Source organism: Sphaeramia orbicularis, chromosome 22 (genome assembly GCF_902148855.1).
Source record: "Sphaeramia orbicularis chromosome 22, fSphaOr1.1, whole genome shotgun sequence".
NCBI lineage: Eukaryota > Metazoa > Chordata > Actinopteri > Kurtiformes > Apogonidae > Sphaeramia > Sphaeramia orbicularis.
In genome coordinates this window covers 11,208,405-11,234,726 of record NC_043978.1, presented here as the reverse complement: position 1 = coordinate 11,234,726, position 26,322 = coordinate 11,208,405, and the positions used below count along the sequence as shown (strand labels likewise).

At 35.4% G+C, this 26,322-nt stretch overlaps 1 protein-coding gene across 3 annotated transcripts in view; it reads right to left on the bottom strand.

Moving 5' to 3' along the window:
- Positions 1 to 2,489: 2,489 nt before the first annotated feature.
- Positions 2,490 to 26,322, bottom strand: part of LOC115413803 (vam6/Vps39-like protein) — a 76,185-nt gene continuing 52,352 nt past the window's right edge. For all 3 annotated transcript variants that reach the window (XM_030126901.1, XM_030126902.1, XM_030126903.1), the window contains exons 17-25: positions 25,230 to 25,303; positions 24,922 to 25,138; positions 22,465 to 22,593; positions 20,181 to 20,283; positions 19,198 to 19,243; positions 18,274 to 18,423; positions 11,681 to 11,815; positions 9,955 to 10,046; positions 2,490 to 3,948 (exon numbers count right to left, since the gene is read on the bottom strand). In XM_030126901.1, coding sequence (XP_029982761.1) covers positions 3,867 to 3,948; positions 9,955 to 10,046; positions 11,681 to 11,815; positions 18,274 to 18,423; positions 19,198 to 19,243; positions 20,181 to 20,283; positions 22,465 to 22,593; positions 24,922 to 25,138; positions 25,230 to 25,303 — 1,028 coding nt within the window. In that variant the 3' untranslated portion in view covers positions 2,490 to 3,866. The remainder of the gene's footprint in view (positions 3,949 to 9,954; positions 10,047 to 11,680; positions 11,816 to 18,273; positions 18,424 to 19,197; positions 19,244 to 20,180; positions 20,284 to 22,464; positions 22,594 to 24,921; positions 25,139 to 25,229; positions 25,304 to 26,322) is intronic.

Genomic DNA, 26,322 nt, shown 5'->3' with positions numbered 1-26,322 from the left:
AGAAAAATAATATTAACAGACAGACTGAAGCAAAAATAATACTTAAGAGAGGACGTCATCTGTGGGTGTGGATTCAGACTAATGTTAGTGGGAGATGGTTAAGAGTGTTTAAATGTCTAAACAGGGCACACACTTAAGGACCAACAGGATGGATTTGGGTCGGATTGGACCGCTAACAGGGTCTCGGTTAGTGTTTAGGTAAAATCAAACAGAGCAGGGGTGTTAAACATACGGCACGTGGGCCAAAACCGGCCCCCAGATGGGTCCAATCTGGCCCATGGGATGAACTGAATTACACTGAAGACATTAATAATCATTTTAGTACAGGTTCCACATTCAGACCAATATGATCTAAAGTGGATCAGAACCAGTAAAAGACTATCATAACAACCTATAAATAATGACAAACTGCTAATTTTTACCCCCGAAGGAGAGGGAAGGGGTATTGTTTTTGGTTTGGCTTGTCTCTTTGTTTGTTAACACTTTAGCAGCAAAACTATTGGTTGTATTCATACCAAATTGGATTTTATAGATTGTCAGCGACCTGAAATATATGTGATTACATTTTGGGAAGAGTAGGTCAAAGTTCAAATTTTTTATGAATTAAAATTTTTTTTCCCCATTTACTTACATAACCTCCTGAGACCCAGCAATTCATTTTTGTCCTCTGTAGGGGACGAGGGTTTCACAGGTTTACTTAAAAACAAACAAACAAACAAAAAAAACATTGACCACTGCAAAAAAAAAAAAAAAAAAAGGATCAGAAAAAGCTGTTCCAAACAGGACAATGATGTAATCAACTACTTAAATATAAAGCCAAAACATTTACTTTCCTGGGTCTCGGGAGGTTAATGGCTGAAATTTCAAATGTCTGTAAAAACATCAATTTTGTTTCAGTTTACTTCAAACTTGAAACATATATAAAGGCAGTTGATATGATGACATCAGCACACACATAGACATGATGACATCAGCTGGATCGATGCCAAAATAAGATACAATATGTGCGAGGGGCGGAGTTTGTTGTGCCTTGAACCACTTGTTCTCTTTGTTTTACTGTAAAAAAGTAAAACTGCGTGAAAATACTTACAATCACAACAAATGGGAATAACCTGCACAAATATGAACATGAAATATCTAAAGAGAAATGTAACTTTAACAATATTCTGTCTTTTATTAATGTTTCATGTATTTATAGATCCACCACGTTATAGAAGTTGCAATGCACATGTGTAAATGATAAGCTGAGACATAATATTGTTAAAATTGCACTTATTTTTCTTCAGAAATTCAAGGTTGCTCATATTTTTCACATTTTTTAAAGGATAAGTTGTAGATGTCAATATTTTAATGATGTAATTTTATCTTTTTCCACTGTATTTTACTGGTCCGGCCCACTTTAGGTCATATTGGAGAAAAGACTCAGGTGTTTTAGTGCGTAACCTTCAAATTAAACAGAGAAGAATCAGAAGTCTGCTGTCAGATGACTGATAGTCTTTAGGTGTGTGCCTTTAAAATGGTAACTAAAACACACTTGAACACATCCTAGCCTGTGCCTGGTACAGAGGGACTGATTCATGGTTTTGGTTGGTTTATCTGCACCAACAGGACACTTTAGAAACTATTAGTATCAGCAGAACTTGGCTCCGATAAGGGTCGACACATAAGGTTCCAGAACTTTAATTACAGACTAAAAATAGTAAAACCTGCACCTAGAATCACCTGTTGTTCTGATTATTTTGATTTTCAGGTTTAGATTTACCGATAACTTCGACTTAGAGGTTCAGTTAATATTTGCTTTTTAGAACTATATTAACCCATAAAGACCCAAACATCCACAAACGACCAAAACCATCTAATGATGTGACTTTAATACCTGTAGATCCACTAATCCTATGAATACATGTAAATAATTGGGGTAAAATACAGTTTTACCTCAATTATTCATAGGATAAAATGTACAAAAACTTGTAAAATGAGCAAAGTACTTTAAAAATAAGGGAAAAAATGAACAAAAAAACTTTGAAATATGGCATAAAAGTGAGTAAATCCTTCTAAAGTGAACAGAAAATGAGGAAAATACTTGAAAAACGAGCAGAGTTCATAGTTTTTTGGTTCATTTTTTCCCTTATTTTTAAAGTGAGCAAAGTACTTTAAAAATAAGGAAAAAAATGAACCAACAAACGAGCAGAGTTCATAGTTTCATACCATCCAGGACCCTGTATTTAGTCTGTTAACACTCAAAAACCAAAACCATCTACTGATCTAAACTGTTGAACACTTGCTGATCCACTAATCCTATCAATACATGTAAATAATTGGTGTAAAATACAGTTCTTCATCTTTTCATGGTCATCAGATATGACCCATTTGGATGTTCAGAGGCTCTGTGGTTACCATGGAAACACCGTCATCTTCTACAGCATTGATTCCCCAGTAAAACCCATGGAGTTGGATCAATGACAGTGGATGGACACACTGGGGTTAGGCTCAGTTAATGAGAGATTAGACTGAAAAAGCCACTTTTTCCTCAGTTTTCTCTGTTTTAAAATAATAACCTTTGAATTGATGATCAGTGAATATGGGGAAAAATGAAAATAAATGGTGATGAATAATTTAGGAAAGCTTAAATGTTGAGAAGAATTCATTTGGAAGTCAAACTAGCGAATTAAAAACATCTGATATAGAAAAACAAGATAGAAACATTTAATATTGAAGAATGGAATATGAAAAGGTCGTCTTGAATTGAATTCTTATGGAAAGTCACAGGTAGGTTCATTATTATTTCTAAATCTGTATTGTTTTTTATGAAGTGGCAACAACTGGGTTTATGTTCAGTTAATGATGTATTTGGCAGAAAATGTCACTTTTTCTTCAGTTTTTGTCTCTTTTCATATAATAACCTTTGAATTTTCACAAACATCTATCTGATCAGCTCATTAAATATGAGAAAAATACACTGAAAAATGCAAAATACAGAGGATAATAATAGAATAAATGTTGATAAATCACTTAAGAAAGGTTCAATAGAGAGAAAAATTCATTTGGGAACTGACACAAAAGTAACACTGGGTCTTTGTGGGTTAATACGACGTCCATTATGTCAGAATAACTATCACCTCTTCATGTTAGGATCAGTTTTTCTTGTGTTTTTTCTACTGTTTAGGACTATATTAATTGACGATCAGCCTTTTTTCTTCTACAAAGTCAACCTTAATAAATCCACTATCAGTCGACCTGTTGTACCAGCGCACGCTAACAGACGCTAACATGATGACATGTGACCTCAGTACAATCTTCTTAGTCCAGAAAGGCATTTAGCAGTGCTCCTGCAGGGTCCGTACGGCCGATACCGCAGTGTTTGAGGCCCGCACAGTGATACAGGAGGCCAGGGAGACGGTGAAAGGCAAGAAGAGTGAAAACAAACCGAACAGCCGGGCCGCTGACCGAGGCGTGTCATGACCTCCTGGCGAAGGGGGAGTGGTAACAGCTCGTCTTCCCCCGGGCCCAGTCAGAGTCCATGTGCGGGGCAGTGAATCCCTTCTAGCGTTACAGTAACACATGCTTTCAAATGCCAGAGTCCACCTCCCCTGTTCGTGTCCCCCAGACCCTGGACATTCCACCTGTTACCTCATGCACACAGAGGTCGCGTCGCGCTCGGAGGCGGAGCCACGACCACGACCACGACCACGACCACGACAATGACAGTCTGGTCATCAGAGTTCTGCAGGTGCATCTGTCCCATTATCAAAAGCCCGGCGTTCGACTCGAGCACCTCTGATGTAGTTAAAGCATGATCGAGTGTTTGAGGACGGGGGGGGGGGTTGGGGGAGGGGAGGGTTTACAAACCGTGGCGAGGGGCTGCGTTACTGCTCGGTGGGGCACACGGTGCGGTCTTTGCAGCAGAAGTAATGCACCACCACGCCGTTGGGATACCTGGCGAAAGCACTGAGACAGAAACACACAAAGGCTTTGGTGGCGCCGGGGTTCTTCCAGCAGATAAACAGGTGTGTCATTAAAATGTATACGAGTGGACGGAAACAAACAGGCCGTGAAATTAAGCCAAGCTCAGGGCGTGAAATGTAAAGAAATAAAAACAAAACAAATACGTAAAAAAGGGAAGATGGAAAATCAAAGGAGCTACATCGAACACATGCATTTCAGCCTCAAACAGCCCTGAAAAAGTCTACATCACATCAGGGGTGTCAAACTCATGTTAGGTCACTTCCACATTCAGCTTAATCTGATCTGCAGTGGGCCGAACCAGTACAATAATAACATAATAATATAGAAATAATGTCAACTCCAAAATTTTCTCTATGTATTGGAATAAGTAAAATTAAACAATGAAAATGTTTACATCTACAAACTATCCTTTCAAACAATGTGAATAACATGAACTAACTCAAAGAATAAGTGTAATTTTAACAATATTATGCTTCACTTGATCATTTTCATGTGTTCATTATTATTTAGAGATCACAGCGGGTCTACAAATACACAAAATATTTAATATCAGGCGGAATATTGTTAATATTTTACTTACTTCTCATAAAACATTTCAGGTTGTTCATATTTGTTCAGGTTATTCACATTTTTTGTGAAATTATGCTTTGTTTTAGTGGAAATACATGAAACTAGAAGCACTCGGAGAGCGCAGACCTCCGCCAAGGCTGATCAGTGGCCCCCCCTGTGGGCCCCCCCACGCCAAGGAGGTTATGTTTTTGCCAGGGTTTGTTTGTTTGTCTGTCTGTCTGTTTGTCTGTCCGTTAGTGTGCAACATAACTCAAAAAGTTATGGACAGATTTTGATGAAATTTTCAGGGTTTGTTGGAAATGGGCCCCCCCACCCCCGATCACCACTAAAATTTAATCATTTCTTCCTTATCCCATTTCCAACAAACCCTAAAAATTTCATCACAATCTGTCCATAATTTTTTGAGTTATGTTGCACACTAACGGACAAACAGACAGACAGACAGACAGACAAACAAACAAACCCTGGCAAAAACATAACCTCCTTGGCGGAGGTAAATATTGTCATTTACAAAGAAAGAAATTTGGAATTGTGAGTATTTCGAGATTATTATGATAGTATTTTACTGATCCGACCCACTTGAGATTGAATTGGTCTGAATGTGGAAACTGAACTAAAACAATTGTTAAGATCTTCAGTGTAATTTTTGCATTTTACAAATTCATCCCAAGGGCCGGACTGGACCCTTTGGCAGGCCGGATTTGGCCCCTGGGCCGCATGTTTGACACCTGTGGTCTAAATCACATCAGGGGTGTCAAACATACGGGTCCAATCTGAGGCACAGGTACAAAAATTACACTGAAGGTGTGAAAAATCCTGTCATTTCAGGTTCCACATTCAGACCAATATGATCTACAGTGGGTCAGAGCAGTAAAATAATAACAGAATAACCTAGAAATAATGACAAAGCTAATTTTTTCTTTGTGTTTTAGTGTGAAAAAAGTAAAATTACATGAAAAAGTTTATATTATATTACATTATAAACTATCCTTACACAAAAACTGTGAATAACCTGAAATATCTTAAGAGAATTAAGAGCAATTTTAGTCATTTCTTGTCCCTTCTTCCTGACATTGCACCTCATTGCTCATTGTTTTATTCATTTGTCTGTTTCTTGTGTCCTCAGTGTTGATTGGCTGAGGACACTGTCTTTCAGATGAAGGTGGACGTGGATCGCTGTCGTTGTGCAGCTCTGTTTGGGTAAATATTATCAGTGTGAACAGGTTTTGTTTGGTTTGATGGTTGTTCTTCAGTTTAGAGGAGAACATGAGATCTGACGGTCCACTGGGTGTGCAGTTATAGACGACTTCTACTACTTATGTTTCTTTTACTCGACCTCTCATCTCCTTCCATTTACTGTACTTTTGTGAGTAATATTGTCTAATGTTAAATATTTTCTACGCTATAATTGGTAGTGGCATCTTACAGGTTATATTTATTTTCAGGTTTACATTTATAAACTATCCTCTCACAATAAAATGTATGTGTATGAGTATAACTATCAAAATTCTGTCTGTTTTTAAATGTTTTGTGTATTTGTAAATTTTAATGTACATGTGGAAATGATACACTGAAACATAATACTGTTAAAATTGTACTTATTTTACTTAAGACATTTCAGATTGTTCATGTTATTCACATTTTTTGAAGAATACTGTGTAGATCCAAATATTTTCATGATATAATTTGACTTATTTCACTGTTTTTATTTTACTGGTCTGACCCAGTTGAGATCATATTGGGCTGAATGTGGCCCTGTGGCCTAAAGTGATGTTTATATATTTATTGTACTGGTCAAAACCCTTTGTAACCCTTTCATGCATGAATTATGTGAACCTTAGTCGAAATTTTTTCTTGAGTGTTTTTATTCCTCCTGAAAAAAATGATGTGATTGAAGTTTTTTTTTTTTTTTCATGGAGTTACAAAAATGTCCACTCAGCTACACCGTGCATCTAAATTTTGAAGCGAAAAAAACATGCATTTAAAACTCAAAATCAGAAAGGGATATTAAAACAATGAAATAAAAACATTTTTAAAGCTACTAATTGGATAATTTCTCACATTTTAACGTATTTTAATACTAGTTATTACTGACTTTACAGAGATAATACACAAAAAAAACCCTTTTTGTTTAAAAAAACAAACAAGAAAATATTGATTTCAGTCTAAAAATTACCAATTGATTTACACTCAAACATGTTACTGCAGATCAAGTTTCTCAATAACAGCAAAGTTACAGAAATGGTCTGAATTGCAGTGTTTGGGATGATGCATATGTGTCCACTGTGTTGGCTGATATGGAATTAAAACAACAAAAATCCATGAATATACGAGAGGCTTTGAATAACTGTCCACTGTAGCGACCACTATGCATGAAAGGGTTAACATCTCAGGAGCGTTTCCATAACCCTGTGTTCTCCTGAATGGGTTGTGGAGCTGTTTTTATAGAGTAAATAACTGATGTACTATATTTTCCTCCTTAACCCATAAAGACCCAAACATCCATCTATGACCGAACGCATGTAAAATGTTTAGTAACTGCTGATCCATTAATCCTATCAATCCATGTAAATAATTGGTGTAAAATACAGTTCTTCATCTTTTCATGGTCATCAGATATGACCCATTTGGACGTTCAGAGGCTCTGTAGTTACGATGGAAACGCCGCCATCTTCTACATCATTGATTCAGCAGTAAAACCCATGTAATTTGACAAATGATCGTGGTTGGAGACACTTGTTTTTACATTCAGTTATTGATATCTTTGTTGAAAAAGTCACTTTTTCTTCAGTTTTCTCTGTTTTTGTTATAATAACCCTCAACTTAAATCAGAGCTTTTATAAATCTGCCTCTGTATCAGACAGGCCTCCTCTGTCTGTTTTTAAATCCCTTCTTAAAACCCATTTTTTCTCCTTGGCTTTTGAAACCATGTGAGATGTTTAAAGGTACTATCTTTATTCTATTGTTTTTATTTGATAGTGGTTTATTGTTCTTAAATATCTGTTTTATTTATTTATTTATTTTGTTGTTTTTAATTGTGTGGCTTTTTAATCTTTTCTTGTATTTTATTCTTTTTATTTGGGTTTTATTTATTCTTCTGTATAGCACTTTTTTCTTTTTTGTACAGTTTCTATGTCTTTAAATTTATTCTGCATTTTATTCTTCAATTTTGGTTTTAATTATTCTTCTGTACTGCACTTTGGTCCACTGTAGTTGTTTTAAAGTACTTTAAAAATAAAGCTGGATTGGATTGAATAAACATCTACATGATCAGTGAATTAAGTACAGGAAAATACCTGATTTTCACTGAAAAAAATAGAATACAGACGGTAATATTACAATAAATGGCAGTAAATCACTTAAGGAAGGTTAAATATAGAGAAAAATTCATTTGGGAACTGATACAAAAGTAACACTGGGTCTTTATGGGTTAAAGGCAAATAATAATTCACTGACACTATGCAAAATGTAGAAAATAATAGATTAAAATGTCGTAACAAGACAAAATCAACATAAAAAGATTCAGATGTTGTGAACTGTGAGTGTAAAATGAGTTTGACACCCCCGGTGTAAATGCAAACTGTGGCGTACACAGCCCATTCTGCTCAGACGAGTCCCATCAGGGCTCATTCAGAACCAAGTGTGTTCAGATAAAAACGTGATGGGTTCTGGCAGCAGTTGGAATATGAATGTCAGTTTGTGCCTGTTTACGGTCAGCTGTCTCTGCTGGACGCAAACCAACACCACAACAGTTTCAGGCTGCAGTCGACATGCACGGCCAAGAGAAGAGAAACAGACAAACGGGAAAAGGCATGAACAATATCAAAAAGATGGATATTAGTAGGTTTGGATGTGACTAAAGACAGCAACGCCAAACTATAAAAGACAATGGATGAAAGAATGAAAGATGGAGGTGGATGTTAATCAGCGTTTTCGTAGCTGCAAGCACAAGCAAATATGAGTGTGATTTGTATTAGTCATGCAAACAGTTTATTAGGAATATTGTCATTAAGTGTGTGATGTGTGTGTGTGGTAACATCAGTGGGTGTGTTTCCATCCAGATTTATATTTGCATTTTCAGATTCAAAATAAAAACACTATGCAGAATAGTTGGAGTGGCAGTAAAATATCAATGTTTATAAACTATATGGACAAAAGTATTGGGACACATCATGTCTACAGCTGTAAGATGTCCTGTTCGTACAAACGTCAATATTTCCTTAAAGTTTAATGGTAGGTTCTTCTTCCTCAGTGAGATGTGAAAAAAGTGGATAGTTAGTTGTAGTAGAAAATTATTATTTACAGAAAAACATTTTAGGAATTTAGAAGAAGAACATTTCAAATCATAGTCATGGATAAAAAATAATTAACAAAATGAACAAGATAATGAAAAAAGGAACAAAATAATCACCAACATGAACAAAGTAAACAAAATGAACAAGATAATCAACAAAATGAACAAAACAATCATCAAAATGAACAGAATATTCAACAAAATAAACAAAGTAAACAAAATGAACAAGACAATCAACAAAATGAACAAGATAATCAAAAAATTAGGAAAAAAAGACCAAAATAATCAACAAAAAGCAAAAAAATGAACAAATCAATGAAAATTCTGTATGTAAAATACTGGGACACATCATGTCTACAGCTGTAACATGTCCTGTTCATGCTGCTTTGAGATAAAAACATCAATATTTCCTTCAAGTTTAATGGGAGATTTAAAGTAAAATTTAGACACAGAACATTTAAAATCATTGTCATGGGGAAAAAAAAAATCTGTGTTGAGAGAAATTAAGTCCAAACCATCTCTGAGGTACTTTGAAAGAAAAGATAACAATTTACACCAAACTAACCAATTCAATGATATTTATCCCATAATATAAAACTATATTCTGACATTAGTCATTAATGTTTTGTATTCCAGACCCCTGTTAGAAAAGAAACACCTGAATTCAACGTGTCCACATACTTTTGTCCATATAGTGAATGTCACGTTAGCTACAGATTTATCAATTTTTTCCTGTTCCTATCCTATTTTTTCCTATGTTTTGTGTTATGTTTGTGTCTGAAATAAACTTAACAAATGAACAAACACACTTAAACATAAATGAAACAGTGTTTTATGATCTAGACCAGGGGGTTCAGGGGGTAAAGGTTACGACACCCCTGTTTTTGTCAAAATAAAAGATCCTCAATCAACACCCCAGGTTGTGTATTATCATATGAACCGGAAAAAATTTAAATAATAATAATAATAATAATAATAATAATAATAAACCAGCTCTCAGTAGTTCATATAAACTTGTATAAATCTGCCTTTTCTTTTGCCAGTTTTCTACAAACTGTGTCCAGACGTGCTTTAGATCTGAATGGAAACCCTCCTGCTGATCCCAGACCAGTCCGGGGTCTTACCTGTTTCCTATTTTCTTCTTGCAGACCCTGCATGTCTTCTCCTCTGTAATGACACACTTGACCTGCTGGTGGAAAATACGTTCCTCCTGCACCTGGAGGCGGAAAACATACATGATCAGTAAAGAATGACGACACTGGGCCAGAGTTTGGAAAAATGAACATCCAGGCATTAAAACGGAGCAGTAAATAAGAAGCATGAGAACAGAAACATGTTAGAGCAGGACGGAAATGTTTACAGTCTGAAAGACATATTTAATATTTAACCCCTTCAGTGTCTGTGCACAAGGATTCTCCTCTTGGTTTGATTCTTATAATATTCTATCTTTTATTAAATGTTTTGTGCCTCTGTAGATCTAATCTGTAATGTAAAAGAATAAATGATAAGCTGAGGTGGAGTATTGTTAAAATTTCACTTATTTTTCTGAGGAAATTTCAGTTTCTAAAACGTATAAAAATTATGGATAAAATTCCCTTTGTTTTCATCTTTGTCAATGTCAGACTGATATGAAATCGATTTATTTCGCTCAAGCAATTTCATCTAGTGGCACCGTACGGCACTTCACATTCCGTTATATCTGGTCACTTGTGGTTTACAGTCGTCTTCTCATCCGAACTCTACCTGGAAACTTGGAGACTAAAGTTGGGAGAAAGCAGCAGAGTCCTGTCTGGGATTTATTTGAATACGACGGCGAGGAAGATACAAGAAAAATGAAAAAACTAAAATGAAGCATTTAGAAAAAACGAAAACTAATAAAAACTAGAAAAGCACTTGGAGAACGCAGACCTCCACCAAGGCAGATCAGCCCCCCCCCCCACCCCCCCCCGATCACCACCAAAATGCGATCATTTGTTCCTTGTGCCAGTATCAACATTTCCTGAAAATTTCATCCAAATCCATCCATAACTTTTTGAGTTATCTTGCTAACAGACAGACAAACAAACAAACAAACCCCAATGAAAACATAACCTCTGCTGTCCTTGGCGAAGGTAACTAGCAAACCTGCTCTAAAACTAATTAAAAACGAACTGAATTAGAGAAAAAAAACCCTCAAAACTTCATAAAATTAAACTATAATGAATTAGAAAAGCACTTGGAGAGTGCAGACCTACACCAAGGCAGCTCAGTCCCCCCGATCACCACCAAAATTTTATTATTTGTTCCTTGTGCAGTATTTTATTTATTTATTTGTTTATTTAGCAGGGACAGTACACATTAATGAACATTTCTGTAAATGTGCCAGTTTTAGCAAAAAAGCTATTTTTTAACTGTTGTCCCTGGGTAAGATGTAAAATACCAGCATTCATAAAATTAGAAATATATCAATATTGTATCAACATTTCCTGAAAATTTCATCAAAATCCATCCATAACTTCTTGAGTTGTCTTGCTAACAAACAAACAAACAAACAAACCCTGATGAAAACATAACCTCCTTGGCGGAAATAAAAATCCTAAACTACTCTAACCTTGGTCTGGTCCACTGGAGGTCATGTTGAGCTGAATGTGGATCCTGAACTGAACTGAGTTTGACACCTCTGATATAAAATGTGTTTCTAACATTATATCTGTGGAAATGAATGAGGGTGAACCAGTTTAGCTTCTATTACAGAATTTAGCTCAAACTCAACGCCTCATCTCACAGTGCTGTAACTGGTGTCAGCTGCAGTGCGTCTGTCTCCCTGTGGACCGTCTTGTCGCATCCATTAACGACGTCTTCAGGACTCACCCGGAGGAACTCGGCCTGCAGCAGACTCTTCAACACCTGGTTACAGCGTTTCCTCTGCGCCTTCTCCTCCAGGACGCTCTCCAGGAAAACCCGGATCTCTCGGATTTGAGTGTTGGCTGGAAGCAGATTGATGGCCTGGAAACCAAATGTTGACACCGATTATCAGACAGAAGAAGATGAAAATATACTTGAAAATCAGAAAAAGATGCAAAAAGAGAAAAGTGGTCATAATAAAACAGACTTGACTTCTTTTCTCAACACTTGAAGTCGTTTACAGACTCGAAACGCCAACTGATGGTGACTTTCAGGCTCATTAAAGGCTCTTTTCCACAGGACTTCGGTTCTGGGAATATTTCACCTTTTTTCTGGAACGTCGTCTGGTGGATCATATGGTCTCACCTCTGTCACAGCTCTGTAACACCTCTGGAGGTAGTAACAGAACTCTGATAAAGATGGAATCAAGATTAAGGAACGCTGTGGAAAAGGAACACCTATCTTTCCGAAACCGAGGTGTGATGTTTTGATGACGTACTGCGTGTGCAACTCTTGTGCCAGCGGGATTTAAAAATGTGCACAGGCCGTGTACAGTAAACAAATACATCAATGTGTATGTATCTACCATCTCACCTTTTTTCTGGGATCTCTGTGTAAAAGTGGCTTTAGTCTCATTTTTCCTGTGAACACGTCACATACTCCACACATTCTCTAGAGTGGACCAATGTGGACCACATTCAATCAAAGTGCATATATGACTTCTATCAGTGATCAATAGGAGCTATATTGATATCTGGAACCATTTATATGTTATAAAGCATCAAAATATGGACCATTATAAGTAAAAGCACATTCGTAATATTCCAAAAATTCAGATTGGTGACATCTTGACAAGATAATTTCACAAAAAATAAATAAATAAATAAATAAATAAATAAAAAAATACAAAGAAAACTTCCATGTAAATTTGTTCAAAGTTCAATTTTTCTAAAAGTTACGCAATCTGATTGGTGGTTGTTGTTTTTTGTTTATATTTTCTTATTAGTAAATGTTTTTTTTCGTATGTGTTTGTGTGTAAGAAGTGTATTAATGTAAAAAAAATGTTTCAGGTGTTCTCAAGTGATAAATATGGAAGAGAATTAGGGCCACTGTAAAAAAATATTAAAATTAAGGTCCAATATATTTTTTTATTTTTATTCTGAGAAAAAAGTCAGAATTCAGACTTTTTTTTCCTTTGAATTCTGACTTTAATCTAAAATAATAATTAAAAAAAAAATATTTAAAACAGAATTCTGAGAAAAAAAGTCAGAATTCAGACTTTTTTCTCAGAATTCTGATTTTAATCTCAAAACAATAATAATAATAATAATAATTAAAAAAATGTTTAAAACAGTCCAAATTCTGTGGTTAAAGTCAGAATTCTGAGAAAAAAGTCTGAATTCGGAAATTACAGTTACAATTCTGAGGAAAAAAAAGTCTGAATTCAGACTTTTTTCTCAGAATTCTGACTTTAATCTCAAAACAATAAAAAAATGTAAAACAGAATTCTGACAAAAAAGAATTCAGACTTTTTTTCTCAGAATTCTGACTTTAATCTCAGAACAATAATTAAAAACAATATTTAAAACAGTCAGAATTTTGAGAAAAATTCTGAGATTAAAGTCAGTTTTTTGTTCAGAATAATAATAAAAAAAATATATATTGGACCTTAATTTTTTTCCAGCAGCCCTAATCCTCTTCTGTAAATAAAGCCCATATCAAACTGAAGTAAAAAAAAAAAGTGCAAAAAAAAAAAGTGCAAAAAAAAAAAAGTTATGCAGTCCAATATGGCCACTGCCCTGTGACATCACAATATGCAAATTAGATGAGTGCATTTCCTCCCATCATAACCTTTGGATCACACTCAATATTTTTCTCATTTACAGTTTGTCTTTATCGCTAAACACTTCCAAAATACAGGGTGGGGAAGTAAAATTTACAATATTTTGAGGCAGGGATTGAAAGACAGTGTATGACCAATTAGTTTATTGAAAGTCATGAGAATTTATTTGCCACAAGAAAATTGACATAATAGAAAATGTTTTTATTCTATGTGTCCTCCTTCTTTCTCAATAACTGCCTTCACACGCTTCCTGAAACTTGCGCAAGTGTTCCTCAAATATTCAGGTGACGACTTCTCCCATTCTTCTTTAATAGTATCTTCCAGACTTTATTGTAATAGTTTTGCTCATAGTCATTCTCTTCTTTCCATTATAAACAGTCTTTATGGACACTCCAACTATTTTTGAAATCTCCTTTGGTGTGACGAGTGCATTCAGCAAATCACACACTCTTTGACGTTTGCTTTCCTGATTACTCATATGGGCAAAAGTTTCTGAAAAGGTATGGATAATAGTGTTAGGTATGATTATGACATCAATATATGTTTGGTTTCAAAACAATTGACATAGTGCCTGCTGAGAAAAAACAACTAAATGCTCATTGTAAATTTTGCTTCCCCACCCTGTACAGCTGTTTGACATTTTTATGTCAAAATTAAATATTTGAAAACTCTCCGGTGCCTAAAGGGTTAAAACGAGTTGTCTCCGAACAGTGACATAAGAGTTAAAGATGAGCTCAGAATAAAAACACAGGCTGATGTTGGAGATTGGCCTGGAGTTTTGTTCGGTCTTGCAGCTCTTTATTCAGCGTTGGCAGAGTCGAGTCTGGGAGCGAGGCCAGAGGAAATGAAAGCAGAGCCATTAAAGTCAATGAGGGACTGAGGAGTGGAACCCAAAGAGCAGATGAACAGCCTCCACCTCAGGGACCTCTAACCAAACACACCCAGAAACCTGCACTGATACCACACACACGCACGCACGCACGCACGCACACACACACACACACACACACACACACACACACACACACACACATGTCACACACAATCACATTAGCTTTAAATCAACCAGTAATATGTCTTTTACCTGAAACACTACACCTGTGGACAAAAGTATGTGGACACAGGTGGATTCAGGTGTTTCTTTTCTAACAGGGGCCTGGGACACAAAAAAAATAATGACTCATGTCAGAATATAGTTTTAGATTATGAGATAAATATCATTGCATTGGTTAGTTTGGGTTAAATTGTTATCTCAGACTATTGGGATATGACAACCCTATGAATTATATAATACTTTATCTTTGTCATTTTAATTACATGAAGGAAAATATACAAGCATATGATACAGGGTTTCTGCAGGTGTCAGTAAATCTAATGTCATGCTTTTTAATGTCCATGTCCAACTGCAGATACAGTTTTATATATAGTTTTATGTCAGTTTACCGTCCACAGGCTTTAACCAGGTTCTGAATAGTTACTCCTCCAATCGCTTCTGCTGAAACTTCTATTTCCCATCTTTTCCCACATTTGCTAATATTCCCTCCGCTCTTTCACCACAGCATGAACACACTCACAGCACATTACATTCCAAGCATCCGGTGTTGGGACTTCGTGTATCGGTCATAAACAATAGACAATTAAAGGGTTCCACCTGTCAATCATCACACTATACTTCTGATCAAAATGATTAAATGTTTATATAATCAAAATATTCTATTCTATTCTATTCTATTCTATTCTATTCTATTCTATTCTAAACAGTTCTGTGCTAATCTCTACTCTATTCCATTCTAATCTGTTCGATGCTTATCTCTACTCTACTCTACTCTAAACTGTTCTATTCTAATCAAAATTGTTCTAATCTAATCTCTATTCTATTCTATTCTATTCTATTCTATTCTAGTCTAGTCTAGTCTATTCTATTCTAGTCTAGTCTAGTCTAGTCTAGTCTAAACTGTTCTAATCTAATCTCTATTGTATTGTATTCTAAACTGTTCCATGCTAATCTCTATTCTATTCTAATCTAATCTCTATTCTATTCTATTCTATTCTATTCTATTCTATTCTATTCTATTCTAGTCTGAACTGTTCTAATCTAATCTCTATTGCATTGTATTGTATTCTAAACTGTTCCATGCTAATCTCTATTCTATTCTATTCTATTCTATTCTATTCTATTCTATTCTATTCTATTCTATTCTATTCTATTCTATTCTATTCTATTCTAATCTAATCTCTATTCTATTCTATTCTAGTCTAGTCTATTCTAGTATAATCTCTATTCTATTCTATTCTATTCTATTCTATTCTATTCTAATCTCTATTCTATTCTATTCTAATCTCTATTCTATTCTATTCTAATCTCTATTCTATTCTACTCTAGTCTAGTCTAGTTTATGCTAATATCTATTCTATTCTAGTCTATTCTAGTCTATTCTATTCTACACTGTTCAATGCTAATCTCTATTCTATTCTATTTTCTATTCTATGCTAATCTCTTTTCTATTCTATTCTATTCTATTCTATTCTATTCTATTCTACTCTACTCTATTCTATTTTCTATTCTATGCTAATCTCTATTCTATTCTACATTGTTCTATGATAATCTTTACTCTACTCTACTCTGTTCTGTTATATTCTCTAGTCTACACTCTATTCTCTACTCTATTCTATTCTACTCTACTCTCTATTCTCTACTCTATTCTACTCTATTCTACTCTACTCTCTACTCTGTTCTCTACTCTACTCTACTCTGCTCTACTCTACTCTACTCTAAATCCAGTTAGAATACTAGTTGTATAAAACAAATATCAACTCAGGGACATGTGAGCAGATAAACAACAGGAGCGGATCTACTGATGCAGGTATTTGACGGCTGATTCTGGACTGTGAAGACACATTTGAACACTTTTCCACTGAGTCTGACAGAAAAACAACAACTAAACTCCACTAAAAAAGCCCTTCTCGTGGGATTTCTACTTTACCAGACAGTATTCTGTTGATTTGGACACGAACAGAGGACAAGCTTTAACAGAAAAATAGGTCATGCGCTAGTTTCCGAACCGAACGGCTTTTATTCAATTAACTCTTTGCTATTTTGGTTGTGCGTGCACGTGGTTAAAGCAGGTAAATGAAAGAAATCCCATCAAAGCCAACCTGCATCAAACAGCCTCTGGAGGGAGATGGGGATCTGGAAGCAGCTTGATTACCCCCGACAGCGCAAACCCCTCTTATCTTTTACTAAAAACAAATCAAATCCTTAGACAAGTTGCTCAGCCGCCGCTTTAATTTCACACCGAGCGCGTGTCAGGATTAATCGTGTTATTTTATCTAATTTTAATGTCTAAACAAGCATTTTAACTGGCACATCCTGTCACAAACAGCAGTGATTAGAACGGAATTTGAACAATGGCAAACACTCGTCTCATATTAAGAACACAAACTGAAAACCAGGCGCTGGTTTGTGATTTTAATGAGCAGTTTTAACCTCAATATGGACACTGATGTCAATAAAAGCTGGATTTAGGGGTGAGAGCAGAGTCTGCCATCATATAGAAACATACACGCTATGGACAAAAGTATGTGGACACGTTGGATTCAGGTGAATGTAACTAGAACTGAGTGAACTGTGGAAGGACTGTAGTTCATCTACAGCAGTATATTAAATTTGTACTATTAACAGACAGCTTTAGCTAAAAAAAAAAAAAAAAACTTCATTCACCTTCCTTGTCCACATTAAACATCCACTATATGGACAAAAGTATGTGGACACGTTGAATTCAGGTGTTTCTTTTCTAACAGGGGTCTGGGATACAAAACAATAATGACTAATGGCATAATATGGTTTTATATAAAGTATATAGACATAAATATTGAGACATATCATATCTATCTAAGATGTCTTGTTCATGATGATTTGACATAAAAACATCAATATTTCCTAAGTTTAATGATAGATTTTTCTTCCTCAGTGAGATATGAGGAAAGTAGATGGTTAGTTGTTGGTAGAAAATTATTATTTACAGTCAGAGCACAAAAAATATTTCATAAATTTAGAGGTAGAACATTTAAAATCATAGCCATGGATAAAAAGAAAACAATTTAAACCAATGACTAATGATTAATGTCAGAATAATATAGTTTTACATTGGGATAAATATCATTGCATCAGTTAGTTTGGTTAAAATTTTCATCTTTGTTTCCACAATGCTTCAGAGATGGTTTTGACTTCTCTCACCACTGATTTTGATTTTTTTTAAAAATTTTTCTCAACACTGATTTTGATTTTTTTTTTATCCATGGCTATAATTTTAAATGTTCTTCCTCTAAATTTATGAAACATTTCTCCTGCTCTGACTGTAAATAATAATTTTCTACCACAACTAACCATCTACTTTCTTCTCACTAAGGAAGAAAAATCTACCATTAAACGTCAAGGAAATATTGATGTTTTTATCTCAAATCCTTGTGAACAGGACATCTTACAGCTGTAGACATGATGTGTCCCAATATTTATGCCCATATAGTTTATATAAAACTATATTCAGGCATTAGTCATTATTGTTTCGTATCCCAGACCCCTGTACGAAAAGAAACACCTGGATTCCACATACTTTTGTCCACATAGTGTACGTTGCGTCCTTCATTTACCCTCAGATTTGTGAATATTTCCTGGGTTTTGTGCTCCGGCTGAGGCTGAGGCCTGCTGGTGCTTTACCTTGGTGGTGTTGAGCTTGCTGTGGTGGAGCTCCAGGACCTGCAGGGCGGCCTGGAGGTTGGCCTGAGGCTCTGACAGCTCCATCTTGATTGGTCCCAGACAGTGGACGTCAGGAGGAGACAGGTACATTCGCAGCAGAGACAGATACACCTGTAGAGGACACGCACAGATGTTCATGAACTTTAAATTAAACTGTAATGAAAAATAAAGGGGCGGTGGTGACGGGTTAAAAAAAACAAAAAAAAAAAACAAACAAAAAAAAGATGTTCATGAACGGTTTATCTCAAGCATCAGTTTTCCTTTCAGTCAATATTCATAATTATCAAGACAAATGTAGATTATTTCTTTCACGTTTTAAGGCAGATTTCAAGTTCTGAATGAAAGTTAAAGTTATCTGTAAAGATCCAACAAGACAAAAATAAAGTAAAAAAAACAGTATTTCAGCACAAAAACACACCTGTACCCTCTGAGTTAATAGAATATTCCACTGAAATCTGGATTTAAAACTGAATGGAATGCACACCCATAGTGAATTTAACAGACTTTATCCAGTAAACGTTCCTTGCCCTTGGTCACAAACTAAAGCCAACATTTTTAACTGATAATAGACAACAACAGCAGCTGTCATTTCTAGTTAGATTGAGGGAAAAAAAGCCTGCTCCTGTTTTCTGTCTAACCTTGGCAACATGCCGGTCATTGGTGCCTGTTACATAAATAATCCATTATATTTGTACAGCCCTTTCTGCAAACACAAAGACACTTAACAGAGAGAAACAGAGTGTAAAAAATGCAGAAAGTGGTCTCCAAAAAAAAACAACATAACAGAACATAGATCTACTAGAACCCAAGGGGAAGCAGCAGACAGAGAACATACCTGTAAGACGAAGAAAAGGGATGAAATTTACCCAAACAGGTCATACTTACATCTTTATTTCCTTCAATCTGACTGTTGTAATGTCGGTAACAGTATCTGCAGAGAGAGAACACACAGGACGTCTGAGCTCCATGATGTGAACAACTGACACTGACAGCGCTCCAATAAGGTAACCCGAATTACAATCCATTTTAGCTTTGACTCTTCAAACCCATTTCACCTCCACGTTTAATGAGTTTTAGACTGTTTCTTCCCAAACAGCTGTCACCAAACTTAACTACAAAAAGTAATAACTGGTGTCTTTCTGTACAGTCACTTCCATTAATGTGCAATAACCATGCAATATCAATATTTATCAAACATAAATACACTATTTTTATAAACTTTCATAGACATACACACTGTTAATATTGTAAATATTGTATCTATTCGTATTTTATGTCTATTTTTTATTTTTATATTTTGTTTTCTTATTTTACTTTTTAATTTTTTGAGATTTTATATTTGCTCAATTCTTATTTTCTGTAGTGTTGGTGTTTTATTAATGTTGTTGCACTGACTGGAGTAGCACTGAACACACAATGACAATAAAGGCTATTCTATTCTATTCTATTCTATTCTATTCTATTCTATTCTATTCTATTCTATTCTATTCTATTCCTCTACTCTATTCTGTTCCATTCTGTTTTTATTCTACTGTACTGTACTCGACTCTATTCTACTCTACTCTGTTCTATTCTGTTCTGTTCTATTTTTATTCTACTGTACTGTACTCGACTCTACTTTATTCTATTCTATTCCATTTTTATTCTGCTGTACTTGACTCTACTTTATTCTATTCTATTCTATTTTTATTCTACTGTACTGTACTTGACTCTATTCTATTCTATTCAATTCTATTCTATTCTATTCTATTCTATTCTATTCTATTCTATTCTATATTCTACATTCATTTGGGTTGTACAGTGTGAGCCTCTGTGTGTGTGTGTGTGTGTGTGTGTGTGTGTGTGTGTGTGTGTGGTGCAAGCCTCACTCTTCAGCCATGTAAGTGTCTTTGAGGATGTGGACGTAGATGAACAGCGCCTGTTCGTGTTTGCCCATCCGTCCCAGGAGCAGAGCCCGTTCCTCCAGAAGGCCTTGGACGTGGAAAACAAGGTCAGAGGCACAAGTTACACTCCTCACACTCAATACAACATATAAGACCAGATGAAAACTTTCCCCTATGAAAATAACATATGGTCATAAGGGGAAGACACACTCCTCCTCAGAGCCTGTAAATATATATACGTTCATTTTTCTGGCACCAAAGTTATGACTTATTTGCTTTATAGTAAAATTAAATACTAAAGATATTGATATGTTTTTTCTAATAATAAACAGCTTTGGAAATAACTTATCCTGAGGCAAAGTACTAATTGTCATAAATATGGTGATATTTTTGATTCAGTGACACTGAGCAGAGAAGAAACTGACTCAGAAACAGAGAAAACTGAAGAAAAAGAGTCTTTTCCAGTCCAATCTCTCATCAACTGAATATAAACCCAGTGTGTCCATCCACTGTCATTGATCCAACTCCATGGGTTTTACTGGTGAATCAATGATGTAGAAAACAGGTGTCAAACATATGGTCCACGGTCCAGAACCAGCCCATCAAAGGGTGTAATCTGGGCCATTGGATAAATTTGTGAAATGTGAAAATTTCACTTAAACTACTAACAATCATTTTAGGTCAGGAGCCAAATTTAGCCTAATTCACTCTTAAGTGGGTCAGATACTACCATAATAACCTATAAATAATGAGAAATGCAATTTTTTTCTTTGTTTTAGCAAAAAAAAAGTGAAAATGACATGAAAGTGTTCACATTTACAAACTATCCTTCACAAAAAATGTGAATAACCTGAACAAATATGAACAACCTGAAATCTCCTCAGAGAAGTAAGAGCAAATTTTAGAATATTCTGCCTGTTATTAAATGTTTTGTGTATTTGTATTTGATCCACTGTGATCTGTAAGTTGTAATGCACATGTGTAAATGAGGCAGAATATTGTTAAAATTACACTTATTTTTCTTAATAACTTTTAGTTTGTTTATAGCTGTTCATGTTATTAGGGATGGGAATCAAGAACCGGTTCTTTTTGAGAACCGGATCCCAGTAGCTCGATTCCTTGGAATTGTTTGCCTGCCTACATAACGATTCTGTTTATCAATTCTGCCTTCGTTGCGCATGCGCGATGATGCATACGCAGCATTATTTTGGTCAGAATGTGGCCAACATGGCGCTGAGGCGAAACGGTCCAAACAGATGACACCAGGTCCACTTGGAACACTGTTAAAGCTTCCATTTCTTCAAAAGGGTGGAATCCCTCCAATCTGCTCAAACACTTGTCCACAGCATGTGATTCATTTACAGGAATGTCACGTATTTGGTACATTACTTAGCGGCGCTTGTGAATCTAGTTTGCAGAGTGAACACCAGGCTGTCATCTGGGCCCAGTTCCAGTTCCGGTGTGGGCAACAAATGTTGTACCCCCTCAAATACAAGTTTCCGAAGGTAGGGGAAAGGAAATGAGGTGCACAACAACGGGAGACGAGACGAGTTGAACCGGTTACACGTAGTAGAAACACGGCAATAGAGCAATTAGTAAAGCGTCTTTAGTTTCACTTAAATTCTTATTCTTATTGATTCCCATCCCTACATGTTATCCACATTTTTTTAAAGGATTGTTTGTAGATTTAAACATTTTCTTGATGCAATACATTTTTTTTCACCCTAAAATATAGTGAAAAGTTTGGAGTTGACATTTTTTAAAATATTATTATTATTATTAATTAATTTATTTATTTGTTTTGTGGTCTGGCCCGCTTCAGATCATATTGTGCTAAATGTGGCCCTTGAATAAAATGAGTTTGACACCCCTGTTGTAGAAGATGACGCTGTTTCCATGGTAACGTAATATATGAGAAGAATAGCACAATATGTGTGAGACTAAACTGTATGTCAAGGAATTTGTTCTAATAAATGGTGAAAATTAATAAATAAATGTTGAAAAAAAAAAGAAAAAGAAAATGCATAGTCCAGTCTTCATAAGGACAGTCACTTCTTATTCATAGTCTGTGGACTTTTATCCAGCAGCTTATGATGCTAACTTCATTCTACAATCGTACGTCATTAACTTCATCACACAGAACTAGTTGGGATACACTGAGTGCATTCACTAAAACCCTCATTCTTCTCCATTTCACCCACTGAAGTGATGCATTGTTTGCGCAGCAGTGACACTTGTATCATCGTAGGGTGAACTCAGCTCCTCTTACCATCAAAGGGGAAGTTACTGATGAGTCTGGCTGGTTCGTATCTGGTAGAAATATCCAGAAATGACAGCAGTTTGTTCCTGAACTCTCCCAACATGCCCGGTTCTTTTCCTGCAGCCACAGCAGAATTTCCTACAAAAACACAAACAGATTTTTATTATAATAGATTTTTATTGACGAGAAATCATGTCTTAACCCATAAATACCCAGTGGTGCTTCTGTGTCAGTTACAAAATAAATTTTTCTCTAGATTTAACCTTTAACCAAGTGATTTATCAGCATTTATTATGATATTATCCTCGGTATTTTTGTGTTTTATCAGTTAAAATCATGCATTTTCCTGTATTTAATTTATTGACTATGTAGATGTTCATAAAAGCTCATATTAAACTTAAGGGTTTTTATATCAAAAACAGGAAAAACTGAAGAAAAAGTGAGTTTTTCAACAAAAATATCAACAACTGAACATAAACCCAGTGTGTCCATTCACTGTCATTGATCCAACTCCACGAGTTTCACTGGTGAATCAATGTTGTAGAAGATGACGGTGTTTCCATGGTAACTACGGAGCCTCTGAACGTCTAAATGGGTCATATCTGATGACCATGAAAAGATAAAAAACTGTATTTTACACCAATTATTATTTCCATGTATTGATAGGATTAATGGATCAACAGGTATTAAACAGTTTTTTAGATCAGTAGATGGTTTTGGTTTTTGAGGGTTAACAGAATAAATACAGGGTTCTGGATGGTATGAAACTATAAACCCCTCATTTTTCAAGTATTTTGCTCACATTCTCTTCACTTTAGAAGGATTTGTTCACTCTTATGGGATATTTCAAGGTTTGTTTGTTTTTTTCCTCCTTATTTTTCAAGTATTATGCTCATTTTATTCTCATTTTACAAGTTTTTGTACATTTCATCCTATGAATAGTTGAGATAAAACAGAATTTAACACCAATTATTTACATGTATTGATAGGATTAGTGGATCAGAAGTTATTAATCATTTTACATGAGTAGATGGTTGTGGTCACCAGTAGTTGTTTGGGTCTTTATGGGTTAAAGTCAGTCCTTGTACTGTTAGACGCTTCATAACACAGTGACAAGCAATAACCTGCCCTACAGACACATTTAGTTATTCAGTTATTTGGATTTATTAGTTTATTTGCCAGGCAAAGGATCCCTGGAGATGTTGTTGCATTGGTCGAGTCATCCTTTTCAGTGTGCAGTGCCTGGATGAGCATTAAAAGGAAAAGAATGGGCTTCATAACCAGCCCTGATGCTGACGTAGGGTTTACTTTCAAAGCAAACAGAGGCAACTCTGCGCAGAGGCAAACTGAAGCCATATGCACTGATGCAATCCAGTGAAAATCTAGGATAAATTACACAAATAAATTCTTGTGAGAAGTGGTGGGGTGTTCAGGAAGCACTTCTGAAAAACAGCAGCCGCTTTGACATTACAATTACACACAAAGCATTTTCACTGGTTTCAGACTTTGCTTCACTTGGATACTGAAAGTCATTTGAAATACTGTACATTTAGTCCATATTTTCGTTTTAACCCATAAAAACCCAAACATCCACCGCCAACCAAAGCCATCTACTGATGTAAGGCTCTGTTTACACGTAGCCGGGTATTTTGGAAAACAGATATTTCCCCCTCTCTGTTTAAAAAAAAACCTTGTGCACACATGACTGTTTTCAGAAAAATCTTTCTTTACACGGCCTCGTTATTTTTCTGTCAAAATTTCTGTCAAAAACTGTGACGTCTGTCCGAGACCATCATTTTTGGTGGGTGTGACTGTTGTTGTGTAAACGATAGGCACAAACACAGAAAAAATCTCACTTTTACCAGATATCCCACTGCGTGTAAATGTAGTCTAAACTGTTTAATACCTGTTGATTCATTAATTCTATCAATACATGTAAATAATTGATGTAAAATACAGTTCTTCATCTTTTCATGGTCATCAGATATGGCTCATTTGGACGTTTGGAGTTTCTGTAGTTACCATGGAAACACCGTCATCTTCTACAACAGTGATTCACCAGTAAAACCCATGGAGTTGGATCAACGACAGTGGATGGACACACCGGGTTTATGTTCAGTTATTAATATCTTCGCTGAAAAAGTCACTTTTTCGTCACTGCTCTATGTTTTTGATATAACGCGCCTCAACTTAATCTGAGTTTTGATGAACAGCTACATGATCAGTGAATAAACTATACCTGATATTCTCTTAAAAATGCTAAATACAGTGCATAATATTGGAAGAAATGTTAATGAATCAGTTAAGTAAGGTAAAAGATAAACAAAAATTCAAGTGAGAACTGCCAAAAAAGTAGCAGTGGGTCTTTATGGGTTAAAGATGTGTGAGAGTGTTCAGGTTTCTGTGATTTAAGTGTCTGCAGATGCAATAACAGGTAGTATTTTTCAGATTTTCTCATGCTCTGACCTTCTGGTAGTGAGTTCAGGTACTCCTTCATGAGGGTCTGAACTCTCTCCAAGTACAGTTGGATCATAACATTGTGAAATTCCGGGCCTTTCTCATCCCAGACGTAGATGATGTGCTCTAAATATGGGATGGCCAGCTCCTTAAAGCCCTCCTTCAGGAAGTGGAGAACCTTGTCTCTGGGTAAAGTTTCCACCTCTGTCAGGTCCTCGGTGAAGATCTAAACAGGAGGAGCAGAACGTGGACGTGAAATACAGTCGAATCAAGTATCTATTCTCACAACAAACGGAAAGAAACGCAGAAATATCAACCTTCAGTCCATCCTCAGGGCAAATCTTCAACACCCAGGGAGAAAACTCAAAGATGATGCCCAGATTCTCCACTCCTGTGAGAAAAAAAATAAACAAAAATCAACTTTACAGAACAAACTAAAGTACATCCATCATTTTCAACTGCATTAAAAGAAATTACACCTCATATCTAACACTTAATTGCTTTAATTGCCTATAAATGCTCCCTCCATTTGGATTAAATCTTTCAAATGTTCATTGTGGTCAGTTTCAGATGCTGCAGCTCTTTCATAATTCATAGTTTGAGTTCTTGTTTGTTCAGTATTAATTGTCAGCCTTGTAAATCCAAGCTGAACTGACTGTACATATCCTGACCAAGGAAAATCCAATTCTCCCTTTGTGCAGTAATCTACACCTGGATTTACTGCCTCTGTCCACAATAATATACATTATATAGACTAAATGTCCTCAAAAATTGACCTGTATTTGCAACATACTATTACATGATCAAAAACAAATTAATTTTTAGCAAAAAATGTGTCTGTTTTGAATGTCTGAGGTCACCAGAAATTTGTGATGTTAAAATGGGGTCACGAGACAAAAAAGGTTGGAAAACACTGAACTAAACCCTCTGAAAACCAATGGGATCCAAATGTAGGGGTGTAAGAAAATATTGTTTCCGTAATATATTACGATATTTCATTTCACAATACTGTATCGATATTAAAAAATACTGTATCGGTATTTTTAGGTATTTATTCAAATGCAGATATTGTGGAGGTTCATTTTTGTTTTGTTCTTCTTTTTTGTTTATATTTTATTTATTATTATTTAACACTCTTTTATTAAATAATGTTAGTTCCTTTGTTGGGATTGCACAAAAATAATGTTGTCATTCTTAGTTCTGAACTAATAGAATATGAACATTTGAGCAGGATCTTAAACTGTAATGTCTGTAAAACATAATTTAAGTTTTAACACAGGAACATTTTGTGATATAGCATTAGATCCTGTTGTGATCAAATAAAAATGTCTTTAGTATTTGTGCAGATTTCTGGTGTAATACCATTCTTCCAGGGTATAATCTTCTAAAAAAGAAGGAATACCAATTAAA